This window comes from Diceros bicornis, chromosome 24 (assembly GCF_020826845.1).
Source record: "Diceros bicornis minor isolate mBicDic1 chromosome 24, mDicBic1.mat.cur, whole genome shotgun sequence".
In the NCBI taxonomy this organism is placed as follows: Eukaryota; Metazoa; Chordata; class Mammalia; order Perissodactyla; family Rhinocerotidae; genus Diceros; species Diceros bicornis.
In genome coordinates this window covers 18,139,092-18,161,916 of record NC_080763.1, presented here as the reverse complement: position 1 = coordinate 18,161,916, position 22,825 = coordinate 18,139,092, and the positions used below count along the sequence as shown (strand labels likewise).

General features: G+C 47.8%; 1 protein-coding gene across 3 annotated transcripts in view; it reads right to left on the bottom strand.

The window, feature by feature from the left end:
* Positions 1 to 1,189: 1,189 nt before the first annotated feature.
* Positions 1,190 to 22,825, bottom strand: part of SUSD6 (sushi domain containing 6) — a 99,357-nt gene continuing 77,721 nt past the window's right edge. For all 3 annotated transcript variants that reach the window (XM_058567209.1, XM_058567208.1, XM_058567210.1), the window contains exons 3-6: positions 12,871 to 13,068; positions 11,702 to 11,840; positions 7,634 to 8,061; positions 1,190 to 5,359 (exon numbers count right to left, since the gene is read on the bottom strand). In XM_058567209.1, the coding sequence (XP_058423192.1) occupies positions 5,334 to 5,359; positions 7,634 to 8,061; positions 11,702 to 11,840; positions 12,871 to 13,068 (791 nt within the window). In that variant the 3' untranslated portion in view covers positions 1,190 to 5,333. The remainder of the gene's footprint in view (positions 5,360 to 7,633; positions 8,062 to 11,701; positions 11,841 to 12,870; positions 13,069 to 22,825) is intronic.

The window sequence follows — 22,825 nt, the reverse complement described above, 5'->3', positions numbered from 1 at the left end:
CATCCTGACCGTTACCCACCCCGGGGCAAGTTTAAGGGTGGCCTGATTCTTTTATCCCTCTACTCACACCGTTCCACCTGTTGTAACTGCTCGCCTACTGTAGGCCTCTCCTACCTGGCAATGACCTCTCGCCTCCATGTACCCTGGCTTTCATCTTTAGATCTCCATCATTTCCCCATCTCAGAGAATACTGGTGCTGTTCACTTAGCTGCTCAAACTGCCTTCTTTCCAACACCAACAACTTCTCACATGGTCTCCAGGTACAGTATGTTCTATCCCCCTCAAGTCATTCTTCTTAAGAGATGGAAAGCGCTTCCAAAAAAATAAATAAGCAGAGCTTGGGCAAGCCCTGTGGCATAGTGGTTAAGTTTGGCACCCTTCGCTTCGGCAGCCTGGGTTCGTGGGTTCGGATCCCGGGTGAGGACCTATACTACTCGTCAGCTATGCTGTGGTGCACCCCATATATAAAATAGAGGAAGAATGGCACAGATGTTTGCTTAGGGCGAATCTTCCTCACACACAAAAAGCAGAGCTTACAAAGTTACTCTGTTTCGTAAAACTGTTAACGTACTTCCTGTTGCCTTAGGATGAAGTGAAACCTCCCAGCGTGGCTCCTGCGGCCCTTCACAATCTAGCCTCTGCCCACCTCCCTCGGCTCATCCTGACTCTAGACTAGACAGCACTAGACTCCTTTGAATTTCTCAAACTGCACGCGATCTCTGCTGCCTCGGCGCTCACACAGATGTAGTGTCCTGACTCTCAGCCTCGCTGTGCTGGCCTCACATCTCAGCTTACATGCCGTTTCATCCAAAAGGTGTTTGCTGCCTGTCCCCCATCGTAACTTTCTGGTCATAACCACCACTACATACTATTCTAAGTGTCCGCCTTCCCAGCACCTTAGAATTTCCACGCAGGCCCCAAACACACGGTCTTGCTCACTGCTGAATCCCCGCTTGAACAGTGGTTGGCACACTGAGAGCACTTGAGAGAGAGAAGTGACATATGCCCACTGTTTGTGGTCTCTCTTCCCTGTATCACAGTCCACCTCCCTGTCCCATCTCCTCTCGCCAGGCACCCTTCTCCCCAAAGCTAGTGCTTCATCCGTTCACGAGCTCCTACCCACACAGTACACTCTTTTTTGTCTAGGGTTTTTGTAAAAACTTTCTGGAAGGATCACGTCTCCCACAACTGCCTTCATAAGAAAATTTTTATTATTATTTAGAAATGCAGTTATATACATAGAACAATTAAAATTAAATTAAACTTTGTACAAATATTAAAATACTATCTTCACACCCACTGCAATGTACAGGATACCAAAAAATATATATATAAAATAAAATAAAGCAAATCCAAACTGATTGAGTGACATCCTGCACAGAGTCAATGACGCATGTGTCGTTTTAATCCATTATATATGAGTACCATTCTGCAGAGGATTCCATAGTGGTGCAAGCAGCAGCAGCCAGGGCAGGGTATGTGGGCTGCCACACAACTCGCGTCCATCTCTCCTCCCTGCTTGGCAATCCCAGTGCTCAGCCCCTGCATCCCCTCCAGCTAGCTATGCTGCTCGGCAGAGAGCTCAACCTCGGGGTTTTCATTCAAAATTCGACTAGGTTTTCAACCGGAGATTAAGAGGAGTTGCTTCCCAGCAAAGATGAGCCTGCTGCCTTTCTGGGTAACCAGCTTCTCTACCACTCAGTCCACACATCTGCCAAGCAAAATCCTCTCTGAGCCCCTCACTGCACATCAGTAATGACTGTCCCTATGCTGAGAGCCAGGAGCCCCAGAAGGCCCCACAAGACAAGCTCCCAGCCTCACTGTCCTCAGCAAGCACATCTGGAATTAAGCTGTAAAGCCTATGTCCACGTCCCTTCTGGGCCCTTATTCTCTTTAAGGAGGGAAAAAAAGGGCAAGGATGTAGAAATGTTTGCAGCATATTCCACTCTCTATGTAAGGGTGTTCCCTGGTAATGGAAGTGACACAGTTATGTGGGAAGCAAGTGATCTGAGAGCTCAGCTGGGTCTGGGAGGGGAAAGGCCGAGTGCTATGAATCCCTGTGCCACTACTCATGAAGCAGGAAAAGTCTACCTTTGTCTGTCTTACCATACAGCTTCTCCACAGGACTTTGAAGCTGGGCGGGGGGGGGGCGGGGGGGGTGGCGCCAAGATGCATGGGGAAGACAATCTTAGATTAAGTTCTGTTTGTAAATGGAGTGTTAGTAGAATGTACATTAAAATGCCTTAAAAACCAAAAGAACTCACAAAATGGCCAGGACTCAGCCCATTTCACAGGTCGCACCCAATGAAATGGGAACACAGCACACAAAATTCAGAAATGGCAAAAGACAGAGTCTACTTGCTAAACTAAGGCATTGAAAGGGATGGCAATTTTAAGTGATCTTCACCATATGCTGGCCCTTGAAAGTCGCTGGAATGTGACTGCAAGTTGCCAGGACACAACACCTGCACTGAGTGAGCTCATGTGTGCAAAAAAACACTTTTAAAAGTCCTTTGGTGCTGACCATTCTCCTAGACAAGCCCTCTGCTGGACTCCCCTAGAGGTGAGCCCGTGAAAGCCAGACTGGGGGCAGTTTTTCCTGCTCCAGGCTCCTCTCGCAGCCTCCTTCGTGACAGCCTGCCACCTGCCCCGGCCCTTCTCTCTCAGCCAAGCCCCACCTCAAGGCGGCTGTGGAGTCCCTCATCCCTCACAAGCGACAAAGCGCAGAAGCCCCAGAAAAAGCAGCACATGGCTGACGGCTAAGCAACTGCTTCAGGGAAAAGAGAACCAACCACAGGAAGCAGCCGGCAGGGATGTTAACAGCACCCCGAGGCCTGGTTCCTGCACCCACAGGCCCAAGGGCCACCGGGAGGTGGGCCTCATCAAAGCCTGTGACAAGCGGGGTGGGGTGAGGGGAGGTTCCCATTTATCCTGGCTTCTTTCCTACCAGGTAAGCAAGTCCGGGCTTGTGATCCTCAGGACGGTGCTGATGGTGGGCTTCAGGAGGAAGGCTTTTCATTTTTTCAAGGGCCAAGCCATCACCTATGTGGCTGAATAAACCCAAAACAAAAAGTGCAATCTCAGGGGAAAAAAAGACAGACTAATGACATAAGCAAGGATAAGATCTTCCATTTTTAAAACTATTCTTGAGTTCAGGTTTTAGAAGATAGGGAAATGAAAGCTACAGACTCAGCAGCGAGACTCTGGATCCCCCTCCACTCGCCCCTGCTCTCTTCTTCAGAGGAAGACCAGGGCCCCTGTGGGTGGAGAGCCTGCACATGGTGAGGAGCTGGAGGCAGTGCAGACCCCACGCTCCAGATGCGCCCAGTGCCAGCAACTGCTGGCAGGCACGTCTCTGGAAATGGCCTCTTCTGAGGCCAAGGACAAGCCCCTGGTCCGTTTCATCTTCCTCTGCATTCTAGTTCTAAGCACCTTGGCCAACCTATTCCACATCTAACCACACTGGCCTGGGCTTCAGGCACAGCATGCAAGGGCGCCAGTGGGGCAGGGGAGAGACATGGGAGTGGCCAACAGGCACAGCAGGCACTGCCCCAACCCTGAGCGGAAGGAAGACTACAAGTGGCGGCAGGAGGCCCGGGAATGAGTGGGTAGTAAAGTGCGTGTGTGAGAGCCGAGGCAGGAGGCTGAGAGAAGGCCACTCCCCTCATCTTCCAGGCCACCCACAGCTGGAGCTACCCTGTGAGGTCAGGGACTGAAAATATACTAGGCTCTTTATTATTTTTACCACCCCAAACAGAAAGGCTCGGGGGAGGAGCAGACGCGCAACACGGGGTCAGCTTTGAAGCTTCCCAGCCCGTGCTTCAAAAACAAAACAAAAACAAGCAGTCCTTAATGCCACACCTTTTGAAGATGGCAGCAGCCTGGCTGAGCTCTGCCACCCACCCTTGTCAGCATTCAACGCATGGCGAGGGGTGAGGCCCCAGCAGAATCATCTGGAGTGCAGAGCCCACTCCTTCAACACCAGGGCCCTGGAGCCAGGCTGCTTCACAATCATTCACGCACCGCAGGCCAGCAAGGTGGGGGCGTTTGGGGACGGTCTCTCAGCCCCTCCCCCAGAGTGCAGGGTGCCAGGGAAGACCAGGGAGTCGTCATCAGCTGAGACATGTGGAGGGGCGGCAGGGGCGGGCAGAAGTAGGAACAGCAGCAGCGCAGCAAGCAGCAGGACACTTCCTGGGCAGTTACTAAGGCACATGACTGTGGTGAGGAGGACCCTCCCGACCAGGGCTGGAGCTGCCTGCAGCTGCCTGGGAACTCGGTCTGCGCCTCTCAGGCTCCCTTCCGTCACCATGAACCCAGAATGGGGCAACTTGCCCCAACTGCCAGTGACCAGACAGGCATTCTGTGGCATCTCATCAACTCTTCCGTCCCAGGGAGGATTCGCCTCAGGCCTCTGTGGGCAGCAAGGAAGCCGGAGCTGCCCAGGATCAAACCCGAGAGGCAGCATGCAACTTCCCCTTATACTCTAGGGAAACAGAAAAAACCGAGGCCAGGAAAGCTGATGCTGGAAGTAGGAAGTGAGAACTTGCATACTAGGAAGACAATGATTAACCACCACCTTCCTTCCCTTCCTCGGGATCTTCTGGATGCCTCCTGGAAACTCAACTCAGCAGGCCCAGGAGCAGGCACCTCTGAGCCAGGGATGGGTGCTGGGATGGCTTTGGCATGATTTTCCACATCTTCTATTCTCAGCCAAGGAAGTGTGCCACCGGTGTCAACCAAGAGCAGGTGCAGGGACCCCCACTCTTACCCCACTTAGAGCCACTCTTGGATCTGCTCCTGCTAAGTAAGACAGCGGTGCCAGCCCTCAAAAGAAACAGGCCAGACCCAGGCCCAGCCCTCTGTGTGGCAGGGGCAGCAGTGCAGCCACTAAGGCTTGTAGGACAGCAACAAGCCTGTGTGGCAGGGAAAGTGGACAGGGTTGGGGAAGGCACAAGTAAACACAGCGGCTCTCAGGCCCATGAGGGCTGGTGGGGGCTGCTGCCAAAGAGCTGGCTGGAGGGGACCCAGAGGCCTCAGGGAAAGGAAGGGTTCAATCCAACACATTCAAATATGTCCCCAACACAGATGGGAAGGCTGGGCCAGGCAAAAAGCCAGCTCCTCCAGCTGTCCAGCAGGCAGATGGCAAGAATCTTCCTTGAGTTTCCAGCGAGGTGGGCCTGCAGGCCCTCAGAGATACAGAAATACACAGATACACAGGTGGCAGCTCAGGTATCCAGGTAGGGTGGCTGGAGTACAGGGTGCTCAAACCCACAGGGACAGGGAGGAAGGGCAGAGAGGACCATCGCAGAGAGGAGAGAGGCCAGTGGCAGCCCTCATGCTTCCTTCAACAGTGGGATGTCTGCAGGAAGAGAAGGAAAGCACAGTGGTTACCCCACATGGGTCTCTCTGCGGCACACCTGATTCCATTGCAGGGGTCCCCATGCAGCCCCTGGTTTAAAGAAATAAAATGCCCTATTCATACACCTCTCAGTAGTCTAAATCCCTCGTCTCTTTTAGGCCTTCCTTGCTCATTTCTTCCTCTGCCTGTGTGATAAAATCTGAATGTTCAGTCAAGTATTCAAACCCCTTCTGGTCCCACCAAAGGAGTTGAACACTCCTTTCTGCCTTAACTCTGCTGGTCTAGTTGCTTCTCTTTCTAACTTTAATCTCATCCTACGAGGCTACTGAGCTCTGCTTAAGTCCCATCTTCTCCTTTAAGACATCTGTGTAATACTGAATAAATCACTTCCCCTCTCTGGGTCTCAAGTCTCCTCCTATGTCAACAGGGTTATTAGACTGATGCCTCGAGGCCCTGACTTCCTACGGTACTGTCACCCCCGATGGCTCAGACATAGCCTGCAACAAACTTGATAACCTATGTGGTTTGTTTTCTGAACCACTCATTCTGACGTGGACCCTACAATTCTTGGTTCTGTTATTTCTCGAGTATAGGCCCCATGTTCCCAACTGACTGACAATCCATGTAGGCAGAGAGCATGCTTCATGTTTCTTTCTATCCCCCTGAAAACTAATCCAGCACCAGGCACAAGATGGGCTCTCAAAAATGCTTGTTCAATACATGGAACAAAGCCAGGTAGCAAGGAGGAAAGGGAGAGAGCAGGCACCATCTTGACTCCTCAGGAAGGATAAGGGCTGAGATTTGTACTCAGACATGTGTCAATATGTATAGACACACGATATGTACAGCTGGCTGCCCATGGGGTCACTGGCTTCCACCTTTAAACCTAGGTCAACTATTTAATGGCCCCTTCCGGCCGGCCTCGTGGCTTAGCGGTTAAGTGCGCGCGCTCCGCTACTGGCGGCCCGGGTTCGGATCCTGGGCGCACACCGACGCACCGCTTCTCTGGCCATGCTGAGGCCGCGTCCCACATACAGCAGGCAACTAGAAGGATGTGCAACTACGACATACAACTATCTACTGGGGCTTTGGAGGGAAAAAAAAAGGAGGATTGGCAATAGATGTTAGCTCAGAGCTGGGCTTCCTCAGCAAAAAGAGGAGGATTAGCATGGATGTTAGCTCAGGGCTGATCTTCCTCACAAAAAAAAATAAAATAATGGCCCCTTCCCAGCTCTATATCCCAAGAAAAAAGAAAATATATTGTTGACAATCAGGAAACTCCTAAACATGACCTGCATTCAAGAATTTCCAGCTTCTCTGCTTTCAGATATTCTAAACCTTAGACATTAACTGCGCCCAGGACTCCCAGGAAGCATCAAGTTTTCTCAAAGGCTCATTTAGGGGGGCTTGGTAAATGCGGAACTCCTCATTGTCAAAAGGGAAACATCTAGATTTAGTCTGCATCCTGAACCACACTGGGATTTCATGTAAAGATATTATTTAAAGTGACAGTGTCAATCCCAACGTTCAACACTCCAGGCTCTGGCAAAGGCAGAGGTGTCAGGAGGCGGCAATTTCATTGTATGGCTGGTTTGCCACAAAGGAACTGGAGCCATCTGAGATGCAGCATGGCAACGTGGGGTCATAAACACAGGCTTTGGGGCCAGATCCGTCTGGCTTTAAATTCCAGCTCAGCCACTTACCAATGGGCAAGTGACTTACCCTCTTTGAGCCCCAGTTTCCTCATCTATAAAATAGGGATGGTAATAATACCTACTTCTCAGGATCACTGTGAGGTTTAACTGAGATAGTGCAAGAAAACCAGCCAGCACAGGACCTGGCATACTCCCATTTAAAATGAAGTAGCTGAATGCTCTGGAAGAGAGACAGGCTCCAGTTTTCTCTGTAATACGATCCCACAGCTCCTTGTCATTCCCGTCCCTTCAGGAACATAAAAATTATAAGAAGACAGACCCCACTCCCACCTCCAACCAGCTGTCTCTTCTTTAATTCAGCACAGCCCTGTGGCGATGGAGAGTTTCAGAGACTCCAAACTAAAAAAATTCACAAACAACAGTGAAAAGTCTCCCTATACAGAGCCCAAAGCCCTACCTGGAGCTCTGAGGGTGAAATCCTATTTTGCAGGCTAATTCCCTAGGTATTATCTTTCCTTGCCCCCAAATACACCAATTATTAGAGAGGCTCACATTCCCTCCTCACTCTCAGCAAGGACCCTGAGTAGCTAATAATTCAGGATCAGTGCAGACCACCTACCATCTGTGTAGTCCTCCGACGTTAAGGATAAAAGGCTTTGTATGTCACTGTTCTCTGAATCTGGGGCTTCTTTGTGTGCCACTCGGCTGTTCCCTGAGCCGGCCACCCAGGAGGAGGTGGTTGCCTGATGCACCATCACAGTCTCTGAGCCCCGAGAGCCCCAGGCTTCACATAGTCCAGACTGGCCCGGGGCCTCCTCCTCTCCACCTGCAGAGGAGCAGGCCCCTTGGTCCTGCAGCTGTTGCTCCCTTGGCCCATTCCTCCCACTGGGCCCAGAGCCTTCTGACAGCACAATCTGCACTCTGGGGTCGGCGGGCGGCACACAGTGACCAGAACTGCCATACACAGCCTCTTCATACGATGGTAGCGCAACCTGAACTCCATCCACCACGATAGAGACCTGGTCTCCAGATACTCCCTGGTCACGCCTGCATCCAAAGGAGGAAAAGACAAAGAAGAATTAAAATACACAAATAAATACCATAATACCAACACCACCAACCATTTTTGGGCACTTACTAGAGCTAGATACAGCACTAAGTGCTTTATACACTACACCCCATTGAATCCTCCCCTGAACCCTTGCAGGTAGAGATTCACCAAGAAAGCAGATGAGGCTCAGAGAAGTTAAGTAATTTGTCCAGTCCCACAGCTGGTAAGGGAGGAAGCTGGGATGTGAATCAAGTTCCACCTGCTTCCAGAGACTGTGTTCTTAACCTCTGGGTACAAAGGCACCTAGCCCTCGGTCCTTTGCAAAAAGCTAGGAACCTAGAGACCTGAAATAAAGCCATCCATTCAGCACAGCTTGGATAAGAAAATGAGATAATGATGGTTGCTCATATCTGTGAACATACCATTGCCTGTACACTGTAAAGGGGTACAATGCATGGTATGTGAATTAAATCTCCATAAAGCTGTTTTAAAAAAAGGAGAGGAAAAAGCAGCACTGTGGTCTTGAAATGGGACACTGGACTTGAAATCTAAAAAATTTTGTTCTTTTGACTCAGCCACTTTGCTTGCCTTTTATTTTTTTTAACTTTGTAAGAATTATATGTGAATTATAACAGAAATATTAGAAAAAACACACAGAAAAATGTACAGCTCACTGATTTATCCCAAAGGTAACACAGGTGTATAACTCTACTTAGGTCAAGAAACAGAACACTGCCGGCAGACAGCCCTTGTACCTGTCCCTATCACTTCTTATTTCCTCACCACCAAAAGTAACCACTACCCTAACTTTCATGAAAATCATTCCTTTGCTTTTTATTTTAATAGTTTTAGTGCCTAAACATGAATCCTCTAACACCACAGTTTAGTTTTGCATATTTTTTATCTTTATATAAATGGAATGTACAAGAAACATGTGACTGTATATGTGTATGAGTGTCTGTCTTTTTACTCAACCTTATGTTTGTGAGATTTATTCATGCAAATACCCTTTTTTTGTGTGTGAGGAAGATCAGCCCTGAACTAACATCTATGCCAATCCTCCTCTTTTTGCTGAGGAAGACTGGCCCTGGGCTAACATCCGTGCCCATCTTCCTCTACTTTATATGGGACGCCGCCACAGCATGACCTGACAAGCGGTGCGTCGGTGCGTGTCCGGGATCCGAACCCAGGCCGCCAGCAGCAGAGCGCGCACTTAACCGCTACGCCACGGGGCCGGCCCCCTGCAATACCTTTTTTGGGATCACTTTTGTAATACACACACACTTTTTTTTCTGAACCATTTTGAAAGTAAGTTGATCTCTTCCTAAATAAGATATTATTTAGCACACACCTCCCAGGAACTTCCTTCTCCTATATAACTACAACATTGTGACATCCTGGAAATTTAACATTGGTATAATACTGTAATACAAATTTTCCCAACTACCCAAAAATATATCCATTTCAGCTGTTGTCGTTGTTTTCGTCCAGGATCCAATTATGTATCAGACACTGCATTTAGTTGTCCTTTCTCCTTCATCTCCTTTAATCTAGAACAATCCACTATAGTTTTCTTTCATGACATTTTTTTGTCGAGTCCAGGCCAGCTGTCTCCTAGAATGTCCCATAATCTGGATTTGTCTAATTGTTTCCTTGGTATTAGATTCAGGTCATTTTTTGCCTAGAACACTACATTTGGCCTAGAATACCACAACCTCATGTGTGATGTTGCGTCCTCCTCAGTGCATCACAACAGGAGACACGTAGGATCTATAGCTGGACCATATTATTATTGCTAGACTGTTGTGACTAGTTCCCAATTTCCTTATCTGTACTTGCAGATAAAATCTGTGCTACGCAATTCAAATGGCATACACACTGTGAGGCTGACAGAGGTGGCACTCATAAAAGCGCTCTGAGGTTTTTGGAAAGAAGCGAAATTTTGATGGCAAGGTGGCATCAAAGCTAGTGTGTATTCTGGCACGTGTTTAACTTATATTATTCAAAAATTTTTCTGTTTAAAAAGTAATACAGGGGCCGGCCTGGTGGTGCAAGCGGTTAAGTACACGCGCTCTGCTGCGGCCCGGGGTTCACCGGTTCGGATCCCAGGCGCGCACCAATGCACTGCTTGGCAAGCCATGCTGTGGCGGCGTCCCATATAAAGTGGAGGAAGATGGCACGGATGTTAGCCCAGGGCCAGTCTTCCTCGGCAAAAAAAGAGGAAGATTGGCAGATGTTAGCACAGGGCTGATCTCCTCACAAAAAAAAAAAAAGTAATACATGTACATAGTACAAAATTTAAACAGGGTCTATAATGAAAACCAAATCTCCCTCCCACTCAAGTCAGGCAAAATCAGGCAGTTACTTTTAACACACTTACTAGTTAACTACAAGGTGAAAAAACTCCTTAATTTGGATGAAATGACTAACAGATTAGCTTGACTTTATGTGGAAATAGCCAATTCTTTCAAGTAAACAGTCTTCTCCAAATCCTCTTTATTTTACTAATTAATAACTTTTAAAAATAGCTGCTACCACCTCCCCCAAACAAAACAAAATAAAAAGAAGAGCAATCACACATAGTACACAGAGGGTAAACTTAGCCTGGTAAATTCCAAACCAGGAGTATTGTATTTAATGCACTTTAGTGTGTTCCCTCATGCCTGTGAGCAAGGAGAGTGACAGATGAAGGGCTGTGAATGAATATAAACTCTCCTCCTCAGAGGGAAGGAGGAAATGCCAGGACAATCCGAGCAACTGCGGAGGCCATGACACCCGGGAGAGAAGTCCATCCTAAGGGGTCCACTCAGGGCCAGCGCCTCACTCTTCGCCACCCGCCTCCTTGGCCTCACTCACCCAGTCTGGGATGATTTGTGGCTACTGCACTCAACTGGAAAAATGAAGTGACAAAAGTGGGCAGGAAAACCACTTCCTCTGCTTCTAGTATGGTACACAGCGCACTTGCTGCCAATCCTCGCTGCACATTAGAACCACCTGGGGAGCTTTTTAAAAACTCTAATGCCAGGCTCCCACCCCAAACCAAATAAATGTCTGGGAATGGAGGCCCAGGTGTTGGTATGTGTTTTCAACCCTCCACAGGTGCCTCTATGTGCAGCCAGGAGTGGGAACCAGGGGGACAGGGCAGTGACACACAAACATGAACCTGCATCAGGATCACCTGGAAAGCTTGTGAAACTATGTTGCCGGCTTCAGCCCCAGAGTGTCTCATTCTTTTGGTCTGGGGTGGGACCTGAAAACCTGTATTCCTACTAAGTTCCCAGGTGATGTTGATGCTGCTGGAACCTCACTTTGAGAACCACTGATGCAGGGGAAATGACATGGCTCTGGAATTGGACAGATGTGGGTTTAAATCTCAGCTCTGTCATCATCTAGAGGGACGACCTTGAGTGAATGATTTAACCTCTCTGAGCCTTGGTTTCCTTATCACAATGTTCCTGTGAGGATTAAGAGAATGTACGCAAAGCAAAAAGCAGAGTGCCAGGCACGTCCAGAAGTTTAACTACATGGCAGGCCCTCTCCTTTCCCTGAGCACAGCTGCAGAGGCACCACCAGCACCCCTCTGGTGGGGTGCTGGCCCCCACAGTGATGCCTGCTGCCCACTGCCCCCGGGCTTACCTGCTGTGATGGAAAGACTTCAGCTTTGGCTGGAGCAGCACAAACAGCACCACGAGGAGGAGAATGAGGGCCACAGAGCTGGCAGTGGAAGCCACTATGGAGAGTGTGGGGACGCCAAGTGACGTGTGGGCATCTTTGTCTACGGAAACAAGCCATCATCAGAAGCATTTTGTACCCAGACATATAAAACGTTAGCCCCACAGCTGATCTCATCAAAGGCCCCCCTGCAGGGTGCCAGGCAGAGACATGCTATGGCCAGGGCCATTCTAGGACGTAACAGTGCAGAGCAGCTTTTATTCACAAGCAAAGGGACCATTTCCCTATCCTATTCCTGAATCTAAAACTCCATTCACTTTGGACCTTTGAGGACCATCTAACATAAATCCACTTACCTCTAGAGATCAGGTTACCTTTATAAACCACTTCTGATCCTGTCCTCAATAGCAGGTTGGTAGACATCAACCATTTAAATGGACACAGCATGCCACCATCTTAAGTCTCACCCCTGTCTGTCCCCATGTGGCAGAAAAATTTATAAGAACTGGGCTGTAATAACCCTCTGTTCCAAGCCTGTAGTTTTAGTTGTAAATCTCAGGCTGGTCCCCACCCTTCTCTGAGGTGTCACGGTCTTGAAGCCCGAGTGTGAAGCACAAAGATGAGTGTATGACACACGCTTTCCTGCAGGCAGCTGGATTTTCCTGTCATGCACCACAGGAGGAGGCAGGAGGGGGAGAGGTTTTCTGTCCAGCTGGACTGTGGCTCCATAACAAAACAGTCCATTTCCACCCAAGGAAAAATAATATGAAAGAGACACTACAGAAGGTGTTATCATTGTGCTCATGCGCTAGCAAACACGGTCAAAGGTCACCAGCACTTGGCTAGGCAAACAAGAGATTCTGAGCATCAAAGGGAGTTTACATGGCGGAACAGATGCCTCAGTAAAGCGACCGAGCCCCTTGGTGATAGCTGAAATGCAGTGGGACACACACCGGCAACTCCAAACGTCTTTCACAAAGACACAAAATCTCAAAGGAAGGGAAGCTGCAGGGCATCACAGGGGCTACACTGCCCCACAGCACAGGGTGCCCCAGAGAAAACAGGCACCACTTCCTGTGAGTTCAAAGAAAGCAGAATCCCAGCAGCACCCCTTTCTCATCTGCCAAACTGACCCTCGTTGAGACGGCAGCTAATCTCCATGGCTGGTTTCCATTCGCCATTCTTACACGTCAGGTATTTGTAATCGCCCTTCAACACGTAGCCTTCAGCACAGAGGTACTCAATGACGCTGCCCGCGTTCAGCGGGTCTCTGCAGGGCCGGGGATGGCAGATATAGCCACCATTCTCTGGCTCCGGGGGCAGGGAACACACTGCAAAGACAGAGAGAGAGTAAAATAGGAGGGGCACTAAGGGAGCCCTGCTTGGAGGGGTGGGCTGGGGGAGAAGACACTGGCAGGATGGCCAGGCACCCATGAACTGCAACTTTCCAAAAGCCCTACCAATGCAAGAAAGATAAAAGTTTCCAAAGGACATTTGACTTTGCTGACAAATACCCTGCCCCATCCTGACTATCACAAGGGCATCAGTAGGAGAATAAGAACTGTTTCTTTTTCTCACTTCCTCTAACAGACCTGCAGTCTCTGACTGTCCAAGATAAGGGGCTCTCCCATTCACAGGACCGCCCACTGCTCTCTCACGCAGAGGTGCCCTTACAGCCTCTCACCAAATACCACTTCCCTTCAACCTAACAAACTGCTATTCAGCAAGCTGACTGCCTGCCAGACTGGGGAGTGGACACCAAGTCAAAAGAGAGAGGACGGCTCCCTGCTCTCAAGCTGCTTATCACTGAGAAGGGGAGAAAAGACTCCATTTTTAAAGAGCTGTTAATAAAACAAAGCTGGGGTAGGTGCCACAGGGATCCAGAGGAGAGGTCTAGGCAGCTTCTCTGAAACTAACAGATGAGCCCAAATAAGCCCCCTCAGTCCCTTCTAAGGACACGCCTTCTCCAAACTCTTCCCACACCACCCACTTCACCCAAAGTCTTGAACAGGAGGGACAGAGATGCACCACACTCTTTCTGGTGCCTTTTTAAACTTTGGCCAAGCAGTTCAAAGAGCTAACCACCTGGATTTCCAAAGAAACCTCAGTGAACTACTTTACCCTTCACACTTCTCCTCTTTTGTTCAGGGCAATAAGCCTGCAACAGATCCCTTGGCTCTCCTTGGACTGTGTCTAATCGGTTCACTTCCTCGGCTTAATTAATGCTGAGCACCCCAGGGCAGCTCCTGAAAGCAAGCAGGAACCACTCACAGATCCAATGGGCTGGGAACAATGGTCTCAGGGGAAGAGCTGCTGATTCTAAAGCCACTCCTGCTTTGCTGGGTATTTCTGCACATAAAGCCCACATCTTCATAGAATCTTTGAGCGGGAGAGGTCACCTAGTGCTCATTCCATAAGCGAAAAAAGTGAGGTCTACGGGGCCAGCCCAGCGGCGTAGCAGTTAAGTGCGCGCGCTCCACTTCGGCAGCCCGGGATTCGCAGGTTCAGATCCCGGATGCACACCAATGCACCACTTGTCAAACCATGCTGTGGCAGTGTCCCATATAAAATATAGGAAGACGGGCATGGATATTAGCCCAGGGCCACTTTTCCTCAACAAAAAGAGGAGGATGGGCATGGGATGTTAGCTCAGGCCTAAGCTTCCTCACCAAAAAAAAAAAAAAAAAAAAAAAAAAAGTGAGGTCTACAAAGAAGTGACTTTCATTTCAATTCAACTAATATCTATTGATTACGGTGTAGGGATCACTGTGCTATGCTCTGAAAAAGGATAAAAAGATAAGCACTTCAGGAACTTATAGCCAAATAGGGATATGACAAATAAGTACACACATATGTTTTAAAAGTCATTTTCTTTATGGCTTCTGGGTTTTGTGTCTTGTTTAACAGCACTTTCTCTACTCTGAGGTTATAAACATCTCTCCACTATTTTCTTCTGTTTTATTGATTGGGTTTTTGTGATGTAAATAACACTTTTACAGAAAAAAAAATCACAGGAAATATATATACATGGTATAAAACTCCAAAAGTAAGAACAGTGTACAGTGAAAAGTAAGCCCTTCTCCTGTCCCCTAGTCACTCAGTTCCTCTCTCCAAAGGCAGGGCACCGGTTTCTTCTGTATTCTTCCAAAGATATTCTATACACAGACTTATTCTAATACAAGTCAAAGACTGTGATCAGTGCCACGAAAGAGGGAGCTCAAAACAAGGGGAGATCACATCTTGTGTGGGGGAGACCAGGAAAGCCTCCTGAAGGAATTATTTCAAATAGGACTTCATTTCATCAGGAAAGGAGTTGGTAGTTTGGAGCAAATGCACTGAAGTAGAAAAGTGCAGGTTAAGCCCAGAGAACATCAAGTAGCTCCGGTTAGCTGGGTTGTATAACAAAGAAAATTTGCCTCCCCCTCTCCAAAATAATAATGTGAAGAGCAATGAAACCATCTTGTAGCTGGCCTTGACTGCAACAGGAGGTGTTTATACTACATTGAAAGGAAAAGGGGAGACTTGAAGGGTCTTGAGAAGGGCAGCATTAGAAGAGGAGCAGAATTTGATATAAGATGGACAGAGGTAGGGACAGCCTTTAGAGTATGGCAACAGTATAGCACAGTATGGTAAAATGAACTGTACAAAAGTTCTTTTATGTTTATCTATGAAGGTCACGCAATGGAAACTAGTTAGAGTACATCAAAGTTCAGCATGGCAAAGAGGCTGTCCCAGGTCCAAGGAAGGAAATAAGGAGCACTTAGAAGGAAAAGGAAAAAAAAAAGGCAAAGTCATTTTAAGACACCAAGACTACAAGAAAAAAACATGGCCCTCTTGCCCAGTCAAAGAGCAGAGTGGGAGAGTCTCGGCAAAGGGCAGGTGTTCGAGTGGACCCTCTCAGTGATGCCTGGGGTTAACAAAAAAGGGAAGAACATCAGGAAGAGCAAATAAATCATCCAACAGCTTCCAGAAGCCACCGTTCTGGGCAAGAGGCTGACTTAATCTGTGCATCAGGCTCGCTCTCTGACAACCCCATGTCCACAAAGGGAATTTCAAGCTCTGTTCTTAACCCCAAGAAAACAATGAACTCATCTGACTTGGCAAAGCTGCATGATTTTAAAAAGAGAAGGAGAAAGCTAGAAGACAGAAATTTTACAGAAAAGAAAAAATCAATTAATTCTCCTTAGCTTCCTTCTCTGCTTTCCATTATCTCTCACAGCCACTTAGGCCTCCAGTGAGCACAGAAAGCAGTAAGGTAATTTTTCAGGGGACCCGGCAGAGTGCCTGGCGCACAGCAGTCACTCAGTGAAAGACCATCCAACCAGCTGGTGAGGGTGCAGACGGAAGAGAAGCAGAATGATCTGACTGAGCTGAGACTTCCTCCTCAGAGTCACCGCACCCTAAAACCCTCAGCAGAAACCAATAAGAACCCTCAATCGGCCCTTTGCTGTTTTGCTTTTGTAGTTTTGGGGACCAGTCTTTTAGGAGGAAGAAGCAAATAAAAACAAAACAGGCTTTTATAAGATTCCATAATAAGCAAATCAAAACAGCTCCAGGAAAGGCCCAGGGCCCAAGTGTTCAGTTTAACAAGCTGAACGATACTTGAGCCCCTTCAAAACAAGGTGTCGGGAACAGGGAGTGTGATGATCAGCTTGAGAAGGGGTAAACATATTTAAATAACTTGTGCATTTTAAAAAGACTCAACAAAAGAGGTTTCTGGCTGAGGTCAGTTATCAAGAAAACACTACACTCCCGAACGCAGCAACTGAGGGCTTACAAAACTGTGTCAGTGTTCACTCACAGGTTTGAAATAATGTAAATTCAGACTAAAATCAGAGCATTAACATTGAGAACACAACTGGGCACAGAGAAACAGGTGTTTAATAAAGGTGCTGAAAGAAAAGATGGCCAGAGAAAAGCTTTCCTGGGAATTACGCGGAGAAGAAAGAGGTTCCCCCAAACCCAGCACACCAACACGGCAGCTGTATTTATCAGGGACACAGTTGAGGTAGTATCGTAAATGTCCCTATTTGGTGGTAATTCCAAACGATTAGAGCGCGCCTCTCCACACAAGATGGTCTAGGAGGGCCATAAAAGTAAACGTGACAGGACTACGCCCTCAAAAAGCTTACAATCCAGAGGCGCCCTCAAAAAGCTTACAATCCAGAGGACACAGACATGCATACAGCCAACTCTAATGTCAATGAAAGAAGGAAGTGTTCAAAGGTGAGCTTTTCTATTTGCCTGAGGTGTCCTGGGCAGAGACATTTTATTCATCTAAGCATTGCAGGAAACCAGAGAAAGGTGAGAGCCTGGGGCAAAGAAGTGAAATGGGAGCAAAAAAATAAGGAGGGAAGGAAGGAATGGATGGAAATCACATATTTAGCACAGCACTGTCCAACAGAAATATAACACAGCCACATAGGTAATTTTAAATTGTCTAGTAGCCACATTAAAAAAGTAAAAGGAATAGGTGAAATTAATTTTAATAATATATTTTATTTAACCTAATATATGCAAAATACATTAACTACATCTCAACACGTAATCAATATAAAAATTTATTAATGAGATATTTTATATTCTTTTTTCATAGTAAGTCTTTACACTTACAGCACATCTCAAGTCAGACTGACCACATTTCAAGTTCTCAACAGCCGCACGGGGCTAGTGGCAACTGTATTGGACAGCACAGATGCTCAGTGGAGAACTGTCATGTCTGAGAGAGTCAGAGGATGAGTCTGGGGATCTGAAAGAGTGGAAAGGGTTTAGAACCACACCACAGGGCACAAGAGGGAGGTTAAACAGCAGGTATGGAAAGAAGATAGCACTGAGAGTCTCTTCAGGTTGTTTAAAAAAGCACTGTTTATGTGCTTGCTCTCAACAACCTTTCTTGATATATGAAGGTGTAATTTCTACTTCTAGCCGTCAATGGTTTCTTAGGAGCAGAGAGAGCCAGAGAAAAAGCAAGGTGAAAACAGAGAAAAAAGGTGTTCAAACGCACACATTTTTTTTTTTGGACATAAGACAAGGAAAATAATAATTCCTGCAAACAGATAGGGTATTACATGTGTCAGGCACTCTTCTGAGTGCTCTCTTTACATGAAGCAGGTACTATGTTTTCTCATTTTAAAGACAGGAACAATGAGGCTTAGCTGAGTAATTTGCCCCAAATCACACAGTTGTAAATGATGAAGTCGGATTCAACAGGCACTTACTCTGGCTCCTAAGCAGCAGGCTTGACCACTAAGCTAACCTGGGCCTGCTGAGGAGGGCAGGGCACCAGTTTCCATTCCGTGCCTCATCCCCGGATATGCTAGGCGTGGAGCTTTTGGAACATCTAGCTACTCTGTGCGAAAGGAAAAGTCGTACTAGAGTGTGAACAGGCTGGTTCAAAGGGGAGGTGATTCTCCTCAAGAAAACCTCCCAAGAAAGTTGAGACTGGGCATTCCAGACAAATGCAAAAGGATAGGGGGATGATTACATCTGACTATAGCCAAAAGGTTTCTTCTGAGGCCTACTTTAAAAATCTCAGCAATAACAGCTCATACTTACTGACCATCTACTATATGCCAAGCACTGGTCTAAGTATTTTACACGTGTAACTCATTTAAGCTTCACAAAAACCATGTAAGAAACATATTATTGTAACATTACACAGAGCAGCAAATTGAGCGAGAGAGGTTAGGAAACTTGCTCACGGTCACCCAGCAGGTAAGGGGCAGAGTCAGGATGTGAACGCAGGAAGGCTGGCTTCCCACTCCACGGCACTGGGCAGTAACAGAGGGTCTCCGAGTTTAAATTCTCCTCCTGTACCCACATCCTGGAAAGGAGCCAGCGAGAGGGGAGCCCAGCAACAAAGACAGTCTGGGCACTGTGTGTGGACAGTGGTCCCTCTAGGCCTCAGTTTCAGTATAAGAAGGCACTGAACCAAATGTTCTCTGAGGTCTCTTCCGACTGGCAAATTTGTCTAAAGTTGGGTGGGTGACTGGCATCACCACCTACTTGAGGTTCTTTCATAAAAGTCCTACAGCCACTGTGGTTTTGAATTGAGCACAAGGTGTGGGGGGCTTGAGGAGAAGCATCCTCTCTGTGCAGAAGCTCCTGCATCGGTGGGGACAGATTCCTGGCTCAAGCATGTGGTGGGAGCAGGGAAACAGGCAGGAAGAGTTCAACTACTCAAGAGATACCCAAGGGCTGCTTCTGTCCATGGCTTTCCGCCTTCCCGACCCCCGACTCAAATAATCACAAGTCTAAAACGGGCTGCAGCGGGAGGGAAGAGATGATTTCTCATGCCATTTGCAACCTTCCTCTCCTCTCAGACAAGCCTTCCCAGCAGTCAGACAGGAAGCCCATTGTCCAGCCAGGATCCCTTTTCTCATGAGAACTTCCCACACGGTGGGGGAGGGCCAGCCTGTGGTAGTTCAGGCCTTTCCCAGGGTGTGGCCCTGGAGCTGGGGGACGAAGGGGTGAACAGAGGGAGAAACCACCCACGGCTTAGGCTGCCCCTACCGCTCCTCTCAGGCCCCCACCGCCATGTTCCTAAGAGAGGCCCAGCCCAAGCCCTGCTCCAGGAGATTGGCAACTCACAAGTGGATCTGGCTTCAGAGCCTGTCCATCTTGTTTTAGTTCTGGGTCCCTCACTCCCTCCACCTCACAGAAGAGGAGAAATGCCAGCCAGCAGCTTCAGAACCAACAAGAAGGAGGAACAATTTCTTTATTGCACCCTGCCACAAACATGAAAACTCTTGTCACCTGGAAGCAGACACCAAAGTCCTTAGTCATTCCTAAACAAGTGCTGTTTCTCTCCTCTGCCTGGAAACTCTGACCTGAAAACACGGGAGGTCAGCTGGAACCCCACCCATCTTTCAAGATTCAGTTCCAAGGTTGCCTGTTCCAGGAAACCATCCCAAAGAGAATTGCCAGGGAGAATGAAGCAGCAGAGAGGAGAGCTTACCAGCATGGGCCTAGAATGAGAACCCCTAGGTGTGTACTGCTCTGACAGCTACCCAGTATGTGGGGTTGGGCAGATCTTCCTATTCCTCAGTTCCCTCACTGTAAAATGAGGATACTAAAGGTGTCATCCTCACAGGTCGCTGTGCAGATTAACCACAACTATACAGGTAAAGTACCTGGTATTGGGTCTGTCACACACTAAGTGTTAAATCAGCAGTAGCTTTATTATTCCTCCTCTGTTCCCACAACACCGTCACTCCTCTCTACGAAGTATCACCGTATTGTTGTCTCTGCAGTCACTTTCTCACAGGTCAGTCCTTCTCCTACCTTTCCACTAACTCCACCCACCCACCCAAGCTGTGGGGCAAGCATTTGTTCTGCTCATTTTTTTTTTTTTGGCTTGAGCAAGATGGTCCCTGAGCTAACATCTGTGCCAGTCTTCCTCTACTTTGTATGTGGGATGCCGCCACAGCATGGCTTGATGAGTGGTGTGTCGGTCTGCACCCGGGATCTGAACCTGCAAACCCCGGGGCCACCAAAGCAGAGAGCACGAACCTAACCACTACGCCACCAGGCCGGCCCCTGTTCTGCTCATTTTTATATCCACAGTTCTTGGCATAGAATCTGGCAGAAAGTAGACGCTTAGTATAAAACTGAACTTTTGACTTGCAAAATTTTGCCCACATTTCAAGACACTGTCTTGTTCTTAAAAGGGCCACATGGTTTCTGATCTGAGTCAAGAACAGACAACAGCAAAGAGAATCCCTCCACATGGTACATCTCATGTTCTTTAAATCGGTCTCTGTGAAAATATACTCCCTACCTAACAGGAACAGAGCCAGAAGGGGTCATAGCATGGTCTTGAGATCAGACAGATGAATCTGGGTTTGACTCAGGGGACCACTCTGCAACCTTGTCAACTGGCTGAACTCTTCTGAGCCTTACTCCTTAACAGCCATACCCGCCTCCATGAAGTGTTGAGAGGACTGATAAAACCGTGTACCTGAAAGTGTCTTGCATCATGCCTGGCACGTATCAGGCACTGATAAGTATTTTACATTTTCACATAGCAAACTAAACCCTGACCTCTAGTTTTCAGAATGGGGTAGGGCAAAGGCTTTGGCAAAGAAAACAGAAAGGACTGTTTCAGAAATTTCTAGATAGCTGGAGAGGACAGGCAGAGAAGAGAGCAGGATGAGCGCTTTGGGGCATCTTTCCTTGCTCTCCCCTTGCTCCAGCTTGGTAATACACCAGCCCCTTTCTCCACTTCCTTCTCAACCTTCAGCAACCTTCCTGGGCTGCTCTTGACTGACAAATGGCCTCCACATGGCCCATTACCCTTTCACCCCCTCTTGTTCTCACAGCTCAGGGACCTGGAGGGAACAGGATACCAGCTGGGGCTGCGCCCCCCACTTCCCCACCCACCGTTATGACTGCTAAAAGAAGGGCAGGCAAGAGGACCACTCTCCTTCATCCTACTGCTCTAGGCCTGGGCCACTCAGTGTCTATAGCCCCCCACCCAGTGCAGTGACCTACAGAGTAGAGCCCACAGTTGTCCCCCGCCCAAGGCCCCCCCACGGTGGTGGGATGACAGCAGAGCTAGGGAGCCAGGCCATTCCATGTGCATTAATAAATGTTACTGTATTCCCTTTGAAAGTGGTAGTTAAAGGGTTAAAGAGTTAAGAGAAAGCAGATGATGTTTATTTTTTCCTCACCAGCAATTGCTACTTCCTTGTCTCATCTCCTTCACCCTATCAACTAACTAAGCTGCACATGTGTTTGCTCTTCCCTCAGAATTCCCCAGGAGGATGCAGTCTGGTCCTCCAGAGGAAGGCCCCAGGCCGCTGCTTAAGGCACTGTCCAACCTCAAAAGGGTAATTGATGAGCGGGTGATAATTAACTTACGAGTCTGGTTTAGAGTTTAAAGCAGGGTTGGACTCTTGAGTACACAGGTCAGAGTTGTGGTTTCATTTCCAACTCTATGATGTAATGGTAACTCCTAACGCCAAGTCCAGTGCCAAGCACACACAGAGTAGGCCTTCAAGAAACACAAATTTAAATATAAAACAAATTTAATGATCTCTGGTGCCAAACAGGGTAGAAGAGAAGAAGACAATTAAGATTTATCACCAGGCACCGGGCACTTTAAAGTTGTCATCCTGTTTAATTCTCCCGCCCTATGAGGAAGATGGTATAATACTCAACTTGGTCAGATGAAGAAACTGAGGCTTTGAAAAATTTAGTAATGGCCTGAGGTTACAAGGCTACTAAGTATTAAGAGTTTGGATTCAAACTCTGGTTTGCCCTTCTCCCTGTTATAGGGAAGCTCCTTGATTACAGATGTCACTGGAAAAATCTACCCCAAGACCTACAGAAGTATAACATGGGGGTGTGGTACATCTGACAACAGTTGCAGTAATTCCTGTTTGGAGAAGAATGTGGACTGGTGAGTTTACTTGTGCCCAGAGGACTCAGCTCATATCTCAAGTGGGCCCACATTTTTCCAGAGAAGTAGGGGAAAAAGGCAAGACAGCTTCCTGCACTAATCTCTGAGCACTACTAACAATGGAGCTATTTAAGGATCACAGATACCAAAGCTGCAAGTGGGAGAAGGTATGGAGGCATATTCAGCTAAGAATTCGAGTCTTCCAAGAGGGATATATGAAAGGAAGGTTGTCACTAGATGCAAAATAGGGATGTGACCTAGAATTAGATAGAGGGCTGCTTTTCTGCCAGCTGCCCAGAACATACATGGTCACTGGAGCATCTCTGACAAAGCCCAAAATAAACAGCCTCTGCCAGTAATACTAGTGAGTCAGGCAGCATTTTGCTTCTCCCAGGTGCTCAACAGGCCACAGCTCCTCACCGAGGCCTACACAACTGCAAAGAATGAAAGGAAATCATCGGTAAACTCAGACAGTGGCAGAAATCAGCTGACATGATGGCCTAAAACCAGCAAAACACCATAGTTCTTTGAAAAACATTCACCAGTAATTGAGGGGTAAAGGTCTGAATGGTCTTTTCTGAAGAAAGATGTCATTGGGTCTCCTTGTGACATGCAAGGTGTAACTACCAGACCATGAGTCTAAGGCATGCCACAAAGTGAGCCCTGTACATTCTGGTGGGGGCTTG